At 46.3% G+C, this 19,827-nt stretch overlaps 1 protein-coding gene across 8 annotated transcripts in view; it reads right to left on the bottom strand.

Moving 5' to 3' along the window:
* The window catches only part of LOC148540598 (microtubule-associated protein tau-like), a 137,564-nt gene that overhangs the window by 73,195 nt on the left and 44,542 nt on the right, over window positions 1–19,827 (bottom strand). For 7 of the 8 annotated variants that reach the window (XM_088442232.1, XM_088442208.1, XM_088442241.1 and 4 more), the window contains one exon: window positions 8,138–8,299. In XM_088442232.1, coding sequence (XP_088298358.1) covers window positions 8,138–8,282 — 145 coding nt within the window. In that variant the 5' untranslated portion in view covers window positions 8,283–8,299. Of the gene's footprint in view, window positions 1–8,137; window positions 8,300–16,695; window positions 16,799–19,827 lie in introns of those variants that run through there. The other variant, XM_088442220.1, reaches the window with a different exon arrangement.

Raw genomic sequence — 19,827 nt, 5'->3', positions numbered from 1 at the left:
CTTACCATATCTCATATTTTCTACTTCAGGGTCCATAGGGTATCCACAGGATACCTTGGGGATGTCCCAAAGCAGTATCCTTTAAGGGTGGGGACGCTCCTGTGCTGAAAGGAGAATCCGCCGCCCGAAGGAAGCATCCTGAGAGGCGAAGGTGTCTAACCTGTAATACCTTACGAACGTATGGACAGAGGACCACGTAGTAGCCTTGCAGATCTGGACTGCAGAGGCACCACGTCGAGCTGCCCACGAAGGACCCACAGACCTAGTGGAATGAGCCTTCAAAGAAGGAGGAACCGGCAGACCTTCATGAAGATAAGCTTCAGAAATAGCCATACGGATCCAGGCTGCCAAAGTTTGCTTTGAAGCAGGCCAACCCTTTTTACGGAAGCCATAGAGGACAAACAAGGCGTCCGACTTCCTAAACGAAGAAGTGCGGTCAACATAAGTCCTTAAGGCCCGCACAACATCCAAAGTGGCCTCACCCACTGAAAGACCAGGTGAGTTAAAGGCCGGACCACTATTTCCACGTTAGCATGAAACTGGGAAACAACTTTGGGAAGAAATTCAGGCCGAGTGCGGAGCACTGCCCTGTTCCCATGAAAAATCAAGAAAGGGGGTCTACAAGAGAGAGCCCCTAAATCAGAAACATGTCTGGCCGAAGCTATGGCCAGAAGGAAAACAGTCTTAGCTGTTAGCCATTTAAGATCCACTGAGCCCAGTGGTTCAAACGGCTGTCCCTGGAGAGCCCCCAGGACCACAGCCAAATCCCAAGGCGCCACAGGTGGAACAAAGGGCGGCTGAATGCGGAGAACACCCTGCATAAAGGTGCGCACATCCGGGATTGTAGCAATCCTACGGTGAAACCAGACAGACAGGGCCGAAACCTGTACCTTCAAAGAAGAAAGGCGAAGCCCATGATCTAGTCCCGCTTGTAGGAAGGCAAGTATCCTAGACAGACGAAACTCCCGCGGTGCATAACCTCTCGGTCGACACCATTGGAAGAACGTATGCCACACGCGATGGTATATCCTCGCGGGCAACGGTTTCCGAGCTCGCAACATGGTACGCACCACAGAGCTGGAAAACCCCCTGGACCTCAACATGGCTGTCTCAACAGCCACGCCATCAAAGACAGCCGAGTCAGGTCCGGGTGAAGACAAGGACCCTGTGACAGAAGGTCCGGTCGTAGCGGCAACCGCAGAGGACTGTCCACGGACAGACCCTGAAGGTCTGAGAACCAGTGCCGTCTGGGCCATGCAGGAGCTATCAACAGGAGCGTCCCTCCTTCCTGTTTGAATTTCCGGATTACCCGTGGAAGAAGGGAAACCGGAGGAAACAGGTATGCAAACCGGAACGTCCACCGGACGGACAGAACATCCACCAGAGACGCCTCTTCGTCTCTTGTCTCTGGAAGACCCCACCTGTCCACCAGCAGTTGAAAAACGTCAGGGTGCAGGGACCATTCCCCCGGATGAACGTCCTGGCGACTTAGAAAGTCTGCCTCCCAATTCAGCACTCCCAGGATGAAGACCGCTGATATGGCCGGAAGATTGCGCTCCGCCCATACCAGGATCCGAGACACCTCTACGAGAGCCGCCCGACTTCGGGTTCTCCTTGCCTGTTTATGTAGGCCACGGTGGTAGCGTTGTCCGACTGGACCTGCACCGGACGACCCTGGAGAACCCGATGTGCCTGCTGGAGAGCACTGAAGACCGCACGGAGTTCCAAGATATTTATTGGAAGCTCCGCTTCTTTCGGCGTCCACCTGCCCTGGAACAAGTGTGGGCCCGAAACTGCTCCCCAGCCCCGAAGACTGGCGTCCGTTGTCAACAGGACCCAATTTGGTACCCTGAAAGGCCGTCCCTTGCTAAGATGGGTCGTCTGCAACCACCAGGCAAGGGACAGGCGAACCTCCGGGGTGAGCACTATCGTCTGGGACTTTAGAGACTGAGGCAGCCCGTCCACTTGGACAGGATCAGGTGCTGCAGAGGTCTGGAGTGAAACTGGGCATATTCCACCATGTCGAACACCGACACCATGGAGCCCAGTAACCTCATCGCCGAGTGTAGAGACACCCGGCGGCTGTGTAGACAACTGCGCACCCTCGACTGTAAAGCCGAGATCTTTTCCTCCGTCACAAAGATCCTTTGCTGTCCCGAGTCCAATAAGGCTCTGAGGTGCAGAATCCGCCGAGACGGGATTAGAGTGGACTTCTGCCAGTTGATTAACCAGCCGTGCTGTTGCAGCAGCGCAATGGTCAGGTCCAAGTGGTGTAGAAGGAGCTCTGGAGATCCTGCCACTAATAACAGGTCGTTCAAGTACGGCAACATGCGGACTCCCTGCAGCCGCAGAGAAGCCGCCATGACCGCCATCACCTTGGTGAACACACGCGGTGCTGTCGCCAGGCCAAAAGGTAACGCACAAAACTGAAAGTGGTCGCTGCGGATTGCAAACCCGAGGAACTGTTGATGGCGCAAAAGAATAGCGACATGCAGGTAAGCGTCCTGTATGTCCAATGACACCATGTAGTCCCCAGGTTCCAGCGCCAGAATGATGGACCGTAGGGTCTCCATCCGAAACTTCGGCACCCGCAAAGACTTGTTGAGAGCTTTGAGGTTGAGAATCGGACGATACGACCCATTGGGTTTCTGCACCAAAATAAGATTTGAATAGAAACCCTGGCCCCTCTGGGAGAATGGAACAGGCACTATAACTCCAGCCTGGAGCATAGTGTGCAAGACCTTCCGTAGCTCCGTGACCTTGTTCCGGTCTGATGGTAGACCCGTGGTGAAGAATCGTGCCGGGGGTCTGTGCCGGAAAGAGAGGGCGTTCCCGTGGGAGACAACCTCGAGAACCCAAGTGTCTGTCGTGGTGATCGACCAACACCGGGCGAACTGCAGCAGGCGGCCTCCCACTTTGGGATCCCCCAAAGGGAGGCCCGGACCGTCAGGCCGCAGGCTTGTCATCGGGCTTAGGGGCCGGACGTCTGGTACTCCATGCCTGCTTCCGGGGCTTGGCCGATTTTTTGGGACCAGCCTGTCGGGGAAAAGACTGTGGTTTGGGCCTGCCCTGGGCCCTCTAAGACCGAAAGGACGATGGTCCTGACCAGAAGGAACCGCGGCCGACGGGAGACATGCCGATTTGGCTGCCGCCAGCGTGGCCACAATCCTGTCCAGATCTGGACCGAAGAGAACTTCTCCGTTAAAGGGCAACGCCTCCAAACCCTTTTTGGAGTCAGCGTCCGCCTTCCAGGATCGCAACCGCAAGGTGCGACGAGCAGCCACCGCTGCTGAAGAACTTCGAGACACCAGTGTACTAATGTCTAAGGCCGCCTCGTTGATATAAGTGGCCGAATCACGGAGATTACCAATCAACTCCGTTTGTTCGGCCGGACAGTCGGAATCAAAGGACGCCTCCAATGAATCTGCCCAGCGCTCCATCGCTCTGGCAACCCAGCAAATGGCCATAGCCGGCCGCGCTGCCCCCCCCCGCCAGGGAATAAGCAGACTTCAGGCAGATCTCCACCTTGCGGTCCGTAGCATCCTTAAGGGAGGACATGGATGGCATCGGCAATGTGGCACTACGGACAAGACGTGTCACATGAGAATCTACCTGTGGAGGGGATTCCCATTTAGCTAAATAATTATCCGCATACGTATAAGCTACTGCCAGGCGCCTCTGTGGCTGGTATCGCTTGCCAGGCTGTTTCCACGCCTCCTCTAAATGGTCCATTAACTGACCCGAAAGAGGAAAGACTGTGGCGTCACCCTTCACATACTTAAAAAAGGCATACTTGGATTTAGCAGCTGGGGGAACTTCGTCCTCAATCACCAAGGCTGTGCGGACTGCCCGAATAAGTCCAGGAATATACACCTTGGACCTAGCGTCAGCGTCCTTAGTATGGAGAGGTTCCTGATCGTAAGGATCCAGAATCTCCCCATCATCAGACGTCCCTTCGTCATCCTCATAAGGAGCCGACAGAGACGCCACCGGCCGTTTATGTGGCCGCATCACAGCCTCCCCCTGCAACACATCCGACAAGTGCTGTACAGAACTCGTCAGGGAGTTAACCCACGCCGGCTTCTGAGAAACCGGGAGAGGGGAAATAGGGAGACTGCGGGGTACCACCAATTGTCTTGGGAAACCCTGCATGGGTGACGACACCACTGACTGCTGGGACAAACCCATCTGTGTAAATGCGGGCTGCGGAGCTAACTGGCCCACTAAGGTTGTAAGCGCCTGAGCGAAACAAGCCCAGGGCGGCTCCTGTACCGGTGCTGTAACCGTAATAGGCCGCGCCATTGACAAACACTGCCGGCAGAGGCCCTCCGCGCTACCCTCCCCCTCCACTAAAGGTACTTTACACGTAGTACACTGTAGCCGGAGAGGAAAATCACTTTCAGACATGATGGTACTAAGTATGTGACCCCTCTCACCAATTGTATTTTAAAGAGGTGAGAGACCACCCTGCAGCACCGCACCGCAAGGGCTTAGCAGAAAGAACAGGGACAGTAATAAAGCTGACAGTCAGAATAGAAGATACAGGCAGCAGCGCTAGCACAGTCACATACAATGCAAAGAAAATCAATTCCTGCACTAACCAGCGCTGATCACTCAACTACACAGACACAGAGTCTGGTAGGAAACAGCGCTGCATACACAGACCTGACCACAGCGGAGGAGAGGTATGCTGGGGGACCCAGACCAAGATGCTTCCTTCCAGGCTTCCAGCAGCGTTCACCATGCGTTCAGGAAGATGGCCGCCGAGGAGCAGAGAGGAGGCTGGCCTGGGGGAGGAGCGCTGCCACAGGGCCAGTCGGCAGAGTGCAGAGAGGGCTGTGTGCAGCGGGGGAGGCGCCGGCTGTGAGACAGGGAAGGCGCGCTCCCCTGGCATGCATTTAACCCCCGGGACGCCGCAGCGCTACCGCTCTGCTGCGGTCCGCTGTCCCAGGGGGGTAGTGGAAGCGCAGGTTCTTACCTGGCTCCACACTGCAGCCAGTCCCCAGGGAGCCCCCTGCCTGGGGACTCTGGACCATGTAACAGCGGGGACCCACCACGGGACCCCGCTGCTTACCTTGCTGTCCCCCTTGAATCCGGCCATGGTCCGGAACATCTGGGGTCACCGCTAGCTGTGACCCCAGATGCTCCCCAGCATCCCCGGATCGGTACCGGCGGGGGGGTAGGGAAGACAGCATGGACGTCAGGACTGACTGGCTGCACATCTGGATGTACAGCATGGACACAGCTGCATGCAGGAAAGCTTCAGGGGCTCTTCTTAGCCCCCACTCCAACATGAGCACCCGACTCCGGCCGGGCACCAAACTAAACTGAGGTGCCTTGGCTCGGGGGTGGGGTATAGGAGGGGGACCCTAGTGCATCCTGGGAGGCTGAAAGCTTAACTCTATGGTGCCCGATGACTGACGTCACACCTATACCCCAAGGTATCCTGTGGATACCCTATGGACCCTGAAGTAGAAACTGTGTTGATGCTAGGAACTCATTGCATTTGTGTTCATGTTCTGCAAATCAAGCTCTTACAGTGTCTTTCAGTGTCCTTCTAAATTAAGCTATAGCAGTAGACTGATATAATGCCTATGTCAATAGTTTCTCTCACTTGTATATTGTTATATGTTAAGTACTGTGAATGAACCATTAGTGATGCATATGTAAGTGCTTTATTGTACTTCACTGTAATTAATAAAAAAATACCTATTTCCTGTTCTCTAATAGCTCTATCCTAGTAGCAGAGAAGGTGACAAGTGCATGGAATGTCAGAGTATCCGGTTGATCATTTTAATGTGAACCTGATCCGTTGTGTATCATACAAAGATCTGTGCTTGGGCTATTTGCATTGGCATGAAGAAAAACAAGCCTTGATGCAAATAGTGATGTTTGCTGTTCTATATGAATTAATATCGCATAAGGAGCTTTTCAAAATGTTCTGCAGAATGCTGAGAACAAGACAAAACAATAATAAACACCATACACTTTTGGAAACAGCCATATGTGATAATGTTGTCATGATATGCTTTCAGCGTACACCTTCTGAATACCGATGATAGAGCTATGTATTCTGACATATTTTCCAGAAATGCTTCTTAAGCCACACAAGCAGTATACTGGCTGTGTGGTCTAGCTGCCAAACAGCCAGATCATTTCTCCACTGACTACAGTGGCCTGGTTGTGCAGACCACTGTGCTGCTCGATCAGTTCACACTAGGGATGTGCAAGCTCTGATAGGTTCGAGGTTGCACGCCGAGTTCAGATTTTTCCCTAAAAAAATCGGGTCTCAGAAAGAGGCAAAACGTCATCTCTCATGGACAAACATCATCTTCCATGGACAAAAGTCCATGGAAGATGATGTTTGTCCATGAAAGATGACGTTTTGCCTCTTTCTCAGACACGATTTTTGGAGGGAAAAATCCAAACTCGGCGTGCAACCTCGAACCTATCAGAGCCTGCACATCCCTAGTTCACACTAGGCCTAATTCTGAGTCGGACCAGAGGAACAATGTTTTTCATCTGCGCATGCATCTGTGTCGCACAGCGCATGCGTTTAGATGAAGTTCAGGCGCACTGTAGCAGAAATGTAAGGGAAGCACCAGACGGGAATGCAGTGTCTACAGACACTGCGAGTGGGAGTCTCTGTGCTTGCACATTCGTACGCATGGGTGTACACCAGGGAAGGGCTTTGTAGCGTCATTAGCTTAAACTCACCAATGCTACTATGGCAAGAGACACAAGGACGGCTGGGACAGCATCCGGCTCAGATTCACGCCCACTATGTCTGCCTATGTTGGCTATGGCAATGCGAGCAATTGTTCAACCGTACTTAATAAATTAAACCCAGTAGAATCTTCATCAAACATGATGGTGCAATTTCTGGTCAGCTTAGTCCAACCACAATATAATGTTTGGGGAGCTTTAAAGAGTTAATCACAATTTAACTGCTGTTACATTAACCTGAACACTTACTGCTAACTGCAGCCTCTGTAGTCACTGCTCATAAAAACCTGACATTGCAAGTTTTACTGCAGCTATTAACCATCTAAAGTGCTGACAGACAGAGCTTCCACTCTGCGGCTACCACACCAAGAATGCATTCTACATACAGCCTATGCAGCAAGAAACACACACATCTAATAGCAATATAACATTTTCCTCCCATAAAATGCAGTGTTATAGATTTTCCAAACATGAGTTTCATATCTTTATATATGTAGGGGGATGAGTGTGTGAATTCCCCTACTGCAATGCCTTAAACAACTTCATGATCGTGTGCAGAGAAAGTATTTTCTAGCATTTCAAGGGTCACAGAAGTGTGGAACAGTCAGTATTTTCTACCTTCTATATCTACTTCTGTCACTCACAGGTCCTAAACTACAGCTATTATCTGCAACTAGTGTACAGGCCTCACTGGCAAACTAGATACATTCCTCCCACTTGCTGCCATCATTCCCAGCCTAAAGGGCCCATACTGTTCTTCCTTGCATGTTAGAAGAGCCACTTAGTGCAGAGAAATAAAACGAGTGGCGGGGAGAGCAGGACAATTGCTGCTACAATAACAGGAGCCAGCAAAATCAAAAATGAAATTAGTCATTTTTAGGCTTAGATGGGTTGGGAAATGCACTGGAAACTAACAGCAGCAATAATACAACCACTCAGACAGTAAAGTGATGATCTGGAAAACAATAAAGCAAATATATAATATTGTACATGTTTTAGTGGATTCATCCTTTTCACTGCTGTCTGCTACATACAACAACTACCTATTGCAATTTCTTTGTCTGTCCACATCACAGATAATTCGGACCTCTTGTATGACATCAATACACTAAGGAATTCGTTATGGACAATGGCTCCATCTCCTCCCATTGGTATTCTTTTTCAGTAGTCTGCTGTGCCCAAAAACTGGGGTGTAGGTTACGTCAGCACTGGTTTTGTAGTACTGGTTACTATATTTGTGTAGATGTGTAGTTATTAACTTCCATATATATGTTGTTTTTGTCGTGTTCTGTATGTACTGTAATTTTGTAAGCACACATATTTTGTATGCACACGCCACCAATTCTGCATAAAGAAAATATTTACACATATTGCGTTTGAAACAGTGGTAAATCTATTTCACCGTACTCACCGTCTCCATGTTGTGATGCAGAAGGCAGCCTGATTACATCCTCAGACACATGACTGTTGCCATCTACACCAGAGTAGGCCAGATGAGGGGAATCATCACCTGAGTAGTCCCCCACTGCATCATAGTCCTGATACTGGTCAGTCATCCTGGAGCAAGATTAACCTAGGTGTAAGGGAAAGTTCTTGTTAACAAAACTTTACATGATCATATACAGTATGAATGAATATATATTAACCAGAGCAGTGGTGCAGTGCCAACACACACAGTTAGGAGGCAATGTAATACTGCAGATATAAAAAAAAAAAACAAGTATCTGACTTCACTGTACAAATCTGGAATAAGGAAAATCTAAGAGACACTAATGTGCTTTTATGAGTTGGGTTCCTTTCCTCCCAGGGGAAAGTCTATTACTGTGCGGCTGCCAGGGACCAGAAAGAGCACAATGACTGTACAGACAGGATACATTCTCAGCATCTACAAAAACTAACACTGACATCATGGTTAATTATGTGGACATTACAGTTGGGATTGTTTTTAAAGTCTGCATTTAAATTTATGTCAGAGGTAATAAATCTGCAAATAACCTGGTAGCTGACAGTGGGGTAACACCTCTCAGCCATACCATATACTAAGGGAAAGTATCATTATGAGAGCATTAGTATTTCATGCTATTAGTATCAATGAAACAATGACAAACGTCCTACTTCTCATGAAGGGGGTTTGGCAGAGTTTTGTGCTGTTCTTTACTGACAATATGCAAATAGGAACTTTTACTATTTACTATTCACAGCGAGACATTGGCAATTGCTAGAGAGACTGTTTCACCCTTAATGATCTTGTTAATATAGAACTGATAGTTTCTGAAAAGTTTACCATGTTCAGTAGAGATAACCCCACTTAAATACTGTAAAGGAATAACTTTAAGCCACTGCCTAGTGACAGCATGCAAATCTAGGTGAGGTGACTTCTGAGAAATAACTTAAATGGCTTTATACTAAAGAGTATATCACTACGGGTTGAGTCTCCCATATCCAAAATGCTTGGGACCAGGGGTATTTTGGATAACGGAATATTCCGTATTTTGGAATAATTGCATTTCATAATGAAATATCTTGGGAATGGGACACCAATATACACACAGAATTAATTTATGTTTCATATACACCTTATACACAAAGTCTGCAGGTAATTTTATACAATATTTTCAATATTATTGTGGCTCAAGCAAAGTTTGTGTACAGAAATGAAATTCATTTATGTTTCATATACACCTTATACACACAGCCTGAAGCTAATTTTATACAATATTTTTTATAATTTGTGCCTTAGATAAAGTTTGTGTACATTGAACCATCAAAAATCAAAGGTTTCATTATCTGAGTCATGCCAAAATAATTCCGTATTTCGGAATATTCCGCATATTACAAAACTGCCGTATACAGATAGGCCTTTTCTCCTTTACTTAGGCTTAGGAAATAACATTTACTAGAACTTAGATTCTTCAATGCTGATAAGTTAAACAAACCAAGATTGCTCTGTCATATAAAGCGACAGTATATTGAAGAATCCCTTACACATGAAAACAGATTTATTTATTAAGATAATAAATGTTATTCACCTGGTGTAATGTTATGGCATATGGGTGTATAAACACCACTCATAAACATAGACAGCATTTGCACTGTAGTTCTACAGTATTGCAGCTTTGATTTAAACATAGAGGTAAAGAAAATTCCAGACTGTACATATTTCCCAGCATGCACTGTTGTATGTGTGTATTTTCATGCTCCATGCAGACTGACATGTCTCCTACTAAACTCTGATATTTATAGACCCCAAAGGATGGAATGTATAACTTGTACTCCTATTATGTATGGAGCACATTCGCTGTGCTGCAAATAATATATCTGATCAGTCGTCATTCTTCTTCTGATTCTAGTTAGTTTCATGTATGGCAGTTATATGTGAATAGCACATAAAACCATGAATTATGTGTAAGTTTTAGGTGGTTGTATAAAACATTCCCTATAGCCCACTAGACAATCATTGGAAAAATTCTTCGTAACATAACCCAGGGGGCACAGTGCATAAAGAGGAAGGAGGATCTTGCAAGATAAAACATAAGTAGCAATACATCGCAGAAGAAGTCAAGATGCTGTACTAAGATCAGCTCTCTGGCAGGATGAGTTGTCAGATGATGTGAAAATTTGTGACCATCTCTGGACTTATTCAATTATAGTAGCGTATTCACTGTCAGGGACTTAGAAAACCTGTTCTGAGCTAAGAAGTGCAATGAACCATTTGCCAGTAAACGAGGAGTACAGCAAGGCAGAATATGCTGCTGGTCCGCTCAAACATGGGGGAAAAAATAAGAGCTTAGAGGGAACTTAGTGGCCCAGATAAGATGTACAGGTGTCTTGGAAGTTGGATTTTTGTGGCAATGGGGAACTCATGGGTGCTAGTACCATTAATACTATGTACTATTATTTAAGCAGGGTTAACATATTGATCTGCACAATACCGTGTGCTGCTTACAATCTAATTTCACTACCACATAGTGGGCTAATATAGACCTTGTGGGGACAACCCCAAACACAAATAGTCAGAGTGTTGTGATGCAGATATGGTAAGCTCTGTTCCATCCTGCGTGGGTTTCCTCCCACACTCCAAAGACAAGTTTGTAACTGATTGGCTTCTGACAAAATGAATCCTGGTATGTAGGTGTGTGTGTGTGTGTGTGTGTGGTAGGGAATATAGATTGTAAACTCCACTGCTGCAGGTACTCATGTAAATGTTTATGGTACACATATATAATAATTACTGTTAATAATAAAGCAGTAAATTCATGGGAACTATATAAAAAGACAAGTACATAAGAAGTTACAAAACCCATACATTTTACTGCATCCTCTGTCATGATATACACTGCAAGGCCTGTCAGTGTCGTGATAAAAAATGTCCCTCTTATGTGATAACGGATAGAACATATCATTCTTTCTAAAGCCGCTCACATAGAAAGACCAAGGTCAGGCTGAGCAACCACAGAGACTTTATTTTAATGATCCCCAAATGCTACGATTTCAAACAACCTCTGTGTCTCTCTTAATAGTGCAGTAATACATCTAGATCTGTCCATGGTATTTGTACATTATATACTGTAGTAAAGGATATCAAGCCAGGTGATCATTCTGTAATATACAGTCCTAATACCAGGTAAAGCGTATGAAATTATATTGTCAACATTCTCAATGCCGACATTTCAATGTTGGCACTGTAATGTTGACTAGTTCAACAACTTGGATCATAATGTTGACATGCAACACGTCGACAATGACAAAATGTCAACACTATGGGCTCGATTCAATTGCCCACGATGTAAATAGTGCCAGGAGATAGTCGGTGTTTAGTCGGAGAATGCCCGTTCTCGCGACTAGACACCCTGTTTGAGGCGCGAGAACGGGCATTCCCCGACCTAACTTCCCGGCGAGATGCTGTTTTCCAGGCACGAAGGGCAGAAAACAGCCTCGCGCCGGGACTTTTGTCGGATTTCTGCTCGCATCCCCGGAGGGGTGCGAGAAGAAATCCTTAGTCGGGGTTAGCTGCGCGGTGTATTGAATAGCTCCGGGAGCTGATTCCTGGAGCTATTCACTTCGCGCAGAATAGAATCGAGCCCTATGTATACATTATGAACATATCAGCTTTATGGTTAGACTGTGGTTAGGGTTAAATAGTATTATCAACATGACAACTGTCAACTTTGAAACCCTGTTGAGATTCAGACTTATTGACAATCTTGGGTCGAAATAGTGAATGTCGACATTATGACTGACGATCTCATATACCACATCCCAAGGTAAGGACACTGGGCCTGAAGCAGACCCGCTCGCGAGCGCTGAGCGCTCGCAAACGGGTCGATGTTGGCCCAGTGCGCATGTGCACGAAGGAGGCGGCTCCGTCGTGTGCATGCGCGAGACCCGGATAGCGACGGGCAAGCCGTCGCTCCGGGTCTCGCTACAAAGGGGGCTTGCTGTCGATGTTGAGTGACAGCACGCCCCCTTTGGTGGGCGGGCTGGGGGCGTGGCTGCCCAGACGGAGGCGTTCCCATGGGAACGCTTACCGTCTAGGGCCAGCCCCACTGACATCACAAGTGATGTCAGTGGGAGTGCTTTTGGCTCTGTCAGAGCCAAAAGCACTCTTGGGCTTGCGGCAACGAGACCCTACCACAAGGGTCTTGTCGCAAGCCCGACGGTCGCGATGGTCTTGACCATCGCGACCATCTTTTTGGCCGCTCGCTATAGCTGTGAGTGGTCACCGACAGCTATGCGAGTGGCCAAGAGACCGCTCTAAAAAAGAGAAGGACAGCCCTGATTCAGAGCAAGCGCTCTGACAGAGCGCTCGCTCTGAATCAGGGACGTCCTTCTTAATTTTGGAGCGGCCCACTGGCTGCTCGTATAGCTGTGGGTGACCACCCACAGCTATAGCGAGCGGCCAGGAAGATAGTCGAGATGGTCAAGACCATCGCGACCATCGGGCTTGCGACGAGACCCTTGTGGTAGGGCCTCGTTGCCGCAAGTCCCAGTTACAGAGCAAGAAGTCCACCCACTGACATGACCTGTGATGTCAGTGGAGCCGGCCCTAGACGGTAGGGGTTCCCATGGGAACGCCTCCGTCTGGGCAGCCACGCCCCCGGCTCGCCCACCAAAGGGGGCATGCTGTCCCTCAACATCGACAGCTCACCCCCTTTGTAGCGAGACCCGGAGCGACGACTTACCCGTCGCTATCCGGGTCTCGTGCATGCGCACTGGGCCAACATCGACCCGCTTGTGAGCGCTCAGCGCTCACGAGCGGGTCTGAATCAGGCCCTGGGCTGCAGTCACTGCAGCCTGGTAAGCCAGTGAAGAGCGAGATTTTCAAGCTGTATGGGTCCACCGGCAAACACCAATCTGACAATCAGAGAGGAGATGCAGTCTACATCAGTTCTAAAGTAAGTATTTTAATAAATTGATTTAAAAAGAATATGACACAAAAAATACATATTTCCGAGCTCACTGAGATAAATAAAATAATGGTGATTCCAGTAAAAGAGATGGTTAGTGCAAAAGTCATTGCTTGGTTTAGACAAATATTGTAATATGTTTTTAGATTGTACCTATACTAAGCAAGCAACATAGCTGTTCCTTATCTTGTTATAAAAAAAAATATGTAGAAAAATAAGGATTTCTGATTACATAAGTTTTGATCATATGTTTTAAATATGAAAACAATTAAATCAAATTATTTACAATTATCAAAATTTGTACAGCAGCGCTGCAAGGCGACTTTGACCTGTATAAGGAGTCGCTTGTGGTTACCAACCTCCTTAGAAACACCATTCATTTTGCACTAAATAGTGCTGCTCAGCGCTAGCCTTGTGTATTCTTGGTGCAAATGAATGATCACATTTCAATAATCTACATGCAACAAGCGAACCTGACTTAATGGTAACTGTATATAATAACTCTGTGTGTACAATAGAAAAAAACACACCGCTGAATATGGAAAATAACAGCCGCTGAACATGAAGGACATGCTGTACTGACAGCCGCGCACACGGCGGATACGGCCAACCAGGTACTAATTCCTAGCCCGCCCATCTAGGATGTGGCAAGTACCGAAGCACTCGGCTAACAACCCCCAGTCACCGCTATCCACCACAGAGCTTAGTAGTATGGCCGGCCATCTACTCACTAGTGCACCGACAGAATCAGCTGTATAAAACAATATCCGGGATTGGCATCAATCGGAACATATACCCCGGCAGCCATGTACTATGGTTTTACAACTGGACTCCTGCTGGACTCGGTCAACATACCCTCTCTCACCCCTCTTTCCCAATTCCCTCACATCACACTGTCGTGTATGTACATGCACTATCCTAAGCATACACTCCCACCGATTTGTTTTGTATGTGGTTGTCAACAACATTTGCCCGCTTATTTATTATTATTTTTACCCGTACTGAATTATTATAGATATCGGCATACCCTTACACATTTTTTACTTACAAATAAATTGATCTGTTTTAACATTATCCTTCTTCCCTTCTTTCCTTATTCTTATTACGTTTCCATCAAAGTTTCGTAAGTATAAAATTGGTCATTTCTAATTGCATCATTATTATAATTATATTTTATTTGTAAAGTACTGACATATTACACAGCAGGGTAGGTAATCATGAACAGAAGGTAAAGATGACCCTTCCCAAATGAGTTGACAATCTAAGAGGCGGCAGGTAAAATGATAAATATTCAATACTAGAAGATATAAAAATGCTCTGATACCTGACAAAGATATCACTGAGAACTGCCCTCTCCTCTAACCCTGGACACACCAACTTTTTTGAGAATTGAGTCATCATGCATCTGCCCATTTCGCTAGAAAATAGGAAGTATGCAGGAGAGAGTGGCCTTCTTCTCCAATAGTCCGTGAGGACTCTAGAAATTCATAGTCCCGAAGGTGTTCTATGAGAGTAGGCAACTGTGATACCAGGCCAGGGCCGTAACTAGGGTGGTGCACCGCAGGGCAGGGGGCGCTGTTTGGGCCTATCAGTTTTCCTGTTTATTATCATTCTCACTTGCAGCTTCCTCTTCTTTTATCCCCAGCATCTCCTGGCCTTCCCTATCTCCTCCCTGGCCCTTCCCCATGAGGCCATTGCCCATTTACAGGTGCACTATTATCTTATGTCCCTATTTAAAAAATGTGGGGGCGCCAATGCTCTCTCTGGCACAGGGCACACAAGTAGCAATATCACAGCTAATATTGGGCTGCTATCTAAACATCTAAATCAATTTGATCATTATAAGGGATATTGGTAAATGTGATCAGACAATAACAGCTATTGGTATGTGCTGTGGTCATCTTCGGACTGCATTAATAGGCTTCAGCGATGGTAAATGGAATCTTACCACTCTAGTATGTGGCCTAATTGTATGTTTATTGGACAGGACTTTCCAACAAAAATAACATGTCACAGTCAATGTTCCTACTAAGTTTAGTGGGAATGGGATTGAAATACCAGCGGCTGACAGTGACGGTGAAAACCTCGACGGTAGGAGATCCCGACAGGTAGTGGTAAGTATCCTAACCCTCCCCTCCCCCCCAACCCTCCTTTAGGGGTGCCAACCCCTTACCTCCCCCTGTAGAGCCTAACCCTAACCTCCCCCCAGGGGTGCCTAAACCTACCCCCCCCCTCCCCGCACCCTAACCTCTCCTTAGTGGCGCCTAACCCTAACCACCCCTTCTCCTAGCCTAACCCTAACCTTTCCCAGGGTGGTGCCTAACCCTAAGTCCCCCCGGGGGTCCCTAAACTTAACCCCCCTCATCCCCGGGCTAAGTGTTATACTTACCCGTCAGACGACGACCATGATGGCGGGGGTCAGTCTTCCGGCGTTGGGATTAACATAGGCGTCGGGATTTCGACGCCTATGTTAAGTCCCGTGTCGGGCACAAAGTGTCGATATTTAGACCGGCGGCATTGCGTCCGCCGGTCTAATAACTACATCCCGTTTAGTGGTCTGTATATGAACAGTTATTTCTAGTTATAACTCCACCATGAAGTCTGCATTGAGAATCTTCTGGTCAGTACAACTCTGCACATTACAATATTATAACAAGTTCCTTTTTTATCTGAGTTTCTAGATCATCCAGGTTAGAAATAGCGTAGATATTACGTAATTGTAGAGAAACCCCTGTAAAATGCACAGCACAGTTTTGGTAAATAATTCCAGTGTTATTTTGTCACACATCTCTGATAACAAAAGACATCAGTCATGAACAGGCACAAGAGAGGTTTAAGACATACAGTAATCCATATACTATGAACACTTACATTTAATTAATAACCTTTACACATTAAGCAGTGCCTTATAGAGAATATTAAACTTAGGTACCATAGGAGCTAACAGTCTAAATTTTCTACCACACATATACAAACACACTAGGGTCCATTTTTTGACAAGTTAATTAACCCACTAGAGTGTTTTTGTACTGAGTGAGGAGACAAGAACACCCAAAGTAAACCCATGCAAACATGTGAATAACATATAAACATCAAACAGTTAGGGCCCCGGCTAGATCTGAGCTCAGGGTCACCGCTCTGCCTTCAAAATTTGGGAACATAATATTACCTAGCCTCATTGTACAGAAAAAAAGTCCTCTTATATTTATTTGTCACTCACTTAGAAAAGCACAATATTTCTGAGTGCTTAGTTCTATTAAAAAGCCACTTTGGGGTTTATGTATCAAGCAGTGAAATGTGTGGAGAAGTGGAACAGTGGAGAAGTTGCACATAGCAACCAATCAGCTTTGAAGTAGAATTTATCAAGTACAGTCTATAAAACAATAATAATAGGTACAAGCTGATTGGTAGCTATGGGCAACTTCTCTACTGGTCCACTTATCCACTTTATTCACTGCTTGAGGGTATAATAAAAGCACTATTATTAATTCACAACCAAATTATGTATATTTTACATACATATCTTGCACATAACGATGATGTAACAAACTTGCACACTTACCTTTTTCAAAAGGCCCCCAGTGCAATTAGGCACCCGTGTTTCAGTTACCAGTATCTGTCTATTTGTGATGACTACTCAGTACAGATAAATACAGAGGGAGGCCTCTCTGGTTTATCTTGTGCTACAGGGGATCCTCATGACAGGCCAAATGTTTTATCTCCAGGCAGCAGGCAACTCTCTCTCTAACACTTCAGGGAGTCAGCAGTTTATCTGGAGAAACTCTCTTTGGCAAAATAGGGACAATATGTAATAGCCAATGAAGTTGCTGGGAATTTATTTTGGTCAATGACTGTGGTTAAAGAATGGGAAGGATGAAATGCACAAATAATACCTCACTGTGATCGCAATTTTTCGACAAAGAAGAGATATTGTATGAAGAAATGTAACTGCTTATGAGGATGATAAATATAAATAGCAAATTAATAATTGAAGGTGGTCTGTCATGTCTTTGACATACGAGAGACTGGACAGATCACCAGGACCAAAGTATAGTGGAGAGGGGCAGAACAGGGACGGGCTGAGGTAACTGGATACTGGATATATGAAGCTCAATTTGACAAATATTACTTTTCACTCTACAAACCACATATTCTCAACAATTCTGATCTGTTTCCCCATTCTCAATTTGTAGTCAGAACTGCCCACTGTCATTAGATACAGATAATGTACTTGCTGAATTCTATACTAGGGGGAGATTTATCAAAGCTTGGAGAGAGATAAAGTGGAGAGAGAACAAGTACTAGCCAATCAGCTACTAACTGCTATTTTACAGGATGTGGGCCTGATTCAGAAATTTACGCTAATGCAATCGCAACTGCATACTCTCACGGATCGCAGTTGCTAAAATATGCTAATGAATCCAAAGCCTAGCCAAGCATAGGGAAACTCACTGCTGCCTTCTCATATTTGTCCGATGACATACAACAGCTTTAACATTGGTACTATCAATGCTCATCGGGCAGTCACGCAGCATGTAAGTCAAGTCTGACCAGACGCAAACACTGCAGCTCTCCTAACACGCAGAAGGCTATCATACTCCGAATCTGATCGCAATGGCTAATTTATGCAGCCCCATGAAACGGCGTACAAAGGTCAGACACGCCTGCGTTTTTCTAACTACCCCCGTTACCAACCCCAAACGCTGCCTACCTGTCACTCACTTTGTGAGTGGTTCCTGTGTACGAGAGTAATCGCAATGCAATCGCTGCACATGCGCTGTAAGGCGTTCGCACATGCGCAATAGCATACAATCGCTCGTTCTGCAAAAATATCGGCATTGCGTCCATCTCTGACTCAAGCCCTGTGTTTGAAAAATGACAGGTGCTGATTGGTTGGTACTTTATCTCTCTCTCCTTTGTCACTATACAAGCTTTGATAAATCTTCCCCTAGAATTTATATTTTGCACACCAACAATATGCTTCCTAATGGCACTGCCCAGGGAGATCTCTCAAGCAAAGTCCAAATACTTGCATTTCACACTGATACTGGCACTTGCCAATCTTCCACACCATTACCTTGCTAGTGTGAATGTTTGAACGTTTACCAGAACACTTAGCAGGGGCATATTAAGAGTGGAGGGGGCCCGTGTGCAGTCTTTGTCCTGGCAATCTCCTCTCTAGCCGGCAGCGCATTATTTATTTATTATCAATTATTTATATAGCGTACACATATTCCGCAGCGCTTTACAGAGAAAATTTGGCTATTCACATCAGTCCCTGTCCCTTCACATCAGTCCCTGTCCCTTCACATCAGTCCCTGTCCCAGTGGAGCTTACAATCTATATGCCCTATCACATACACACAGTGTCGGACTGGGCCATGCAGGGCCCACCGGGGAATGCAGTGGTAGGGGCCCATGCTTAAAGGCTATGGGCAGCCACCACAGATGTTTGGCTAACCAATGGGCACATCTTGGTGTAGTTTCTATAGAAAGGAACCAATCCCACATTCCGATCAGTGTTTCTGGTCACTGACCATCTAATAGAGTAACAATCTATAATTTGGGGTCTGGAACCTGACACCTAGGGAAGGGGGTGGGTCCACAGGCAGTGGGGCCCACCAGGGATTTCCCCTGTACCCCTGTGGGCCAGTCCAACTCTGCATACACATACACACTAGGGTTAATTTTGTTGGGAGCCAATTAACCTACCAGTATAATTTTGGAGTGTGGGAGGAAACTGGAGCGCCCAGAGGAAACCCACGCAAGCACAGGGAGAATATAAAAACTCCACACAGTTAGGGCCATAGTGGGAACAAACCCATGACCTCAGTGCTGTGAGGCAGTAATGCTAACCATTACACCATCTGTGCTGCATTAGTGAGCACTAGTAGACATAACAAAGTGGAATGCTGTCAATTTGGCAATACTCTCCAGGTGCATGAAAGGGATGGGTCATACTAAAAAAAAAAAAAAAATGGGGGGTGTCCCCCAGCACACTAAGGCCCGTATTCAATTTGAGCCGAGCCGCGTTAACTTAACGCGACCCGGACTTAACGCTGACTTCGCCTGTTTTCCAGGCGTTATATTATCACGCGCGTGCCCGCGTATCCCCGTAATCGATTTGAAAGTAGGCGAAAACAGGACCCAGCGATACTTGGATCGGCGGTAAAAAAACTGGAATTTTCAGGAAATAATCCTAGGACCCCCCTAAAGATGTCCAGACATGGGGGATCACTATGGGTACCCCCGTTTTTGGCTGCAAAAGAAAAGTCAGGATTTTAAATAGCCGCGGCAGGTGTTTTTTTTCCCCGACTTTGAAGAAATGATGCAGAAGAGCATTTAGCTAATTTTTTTCATTTTTAAAAATGGTCCCATCAAATTTGGGGTACATGAAAATGGGTACTAGCATATTTTTAAGTACCTAAAGTCATTTTTAAAAAATTCAGCAAAAATGCACCTGCCAGCGGCTATTACAAATCCTGACTTTCTTTAGGAGATAAAAATGGGGGTACCCATAGTGATCCCCTATGTCTAAACATCTTTAGGGGGTTTCCTGGATTTTTTCCCTAAAATTCCCGTTGTGTTTATACCTGTAAAAAAATGACATAGGGCCCCCCTCCAAAAGCCAAACCAGCCTCAGGCTTGGCAGCCAGATTTTCGAAGATTTTTTTTATTTTAAAGTTGCTAAAGTG

Source organism: Taudactylus pleione, unplaced genomic scaffold (genome assembly GCF_031769625.1).
Source record: "Taudactylus pleione unplaced genomic scaffold, aTauple2 ptg000018l, whole genome shotgun sequence".
Classification (NCBI taxonomy): domain Eukaryota; kingdom Metazoa; phylum Chordata; class Amphibia; order Anura; family Myobatrachidae; genus Taudactylus; species Taudactylus pleione.
This window is presented reverse-complemented; position numbering and strand designations above follow the sequence as displayed.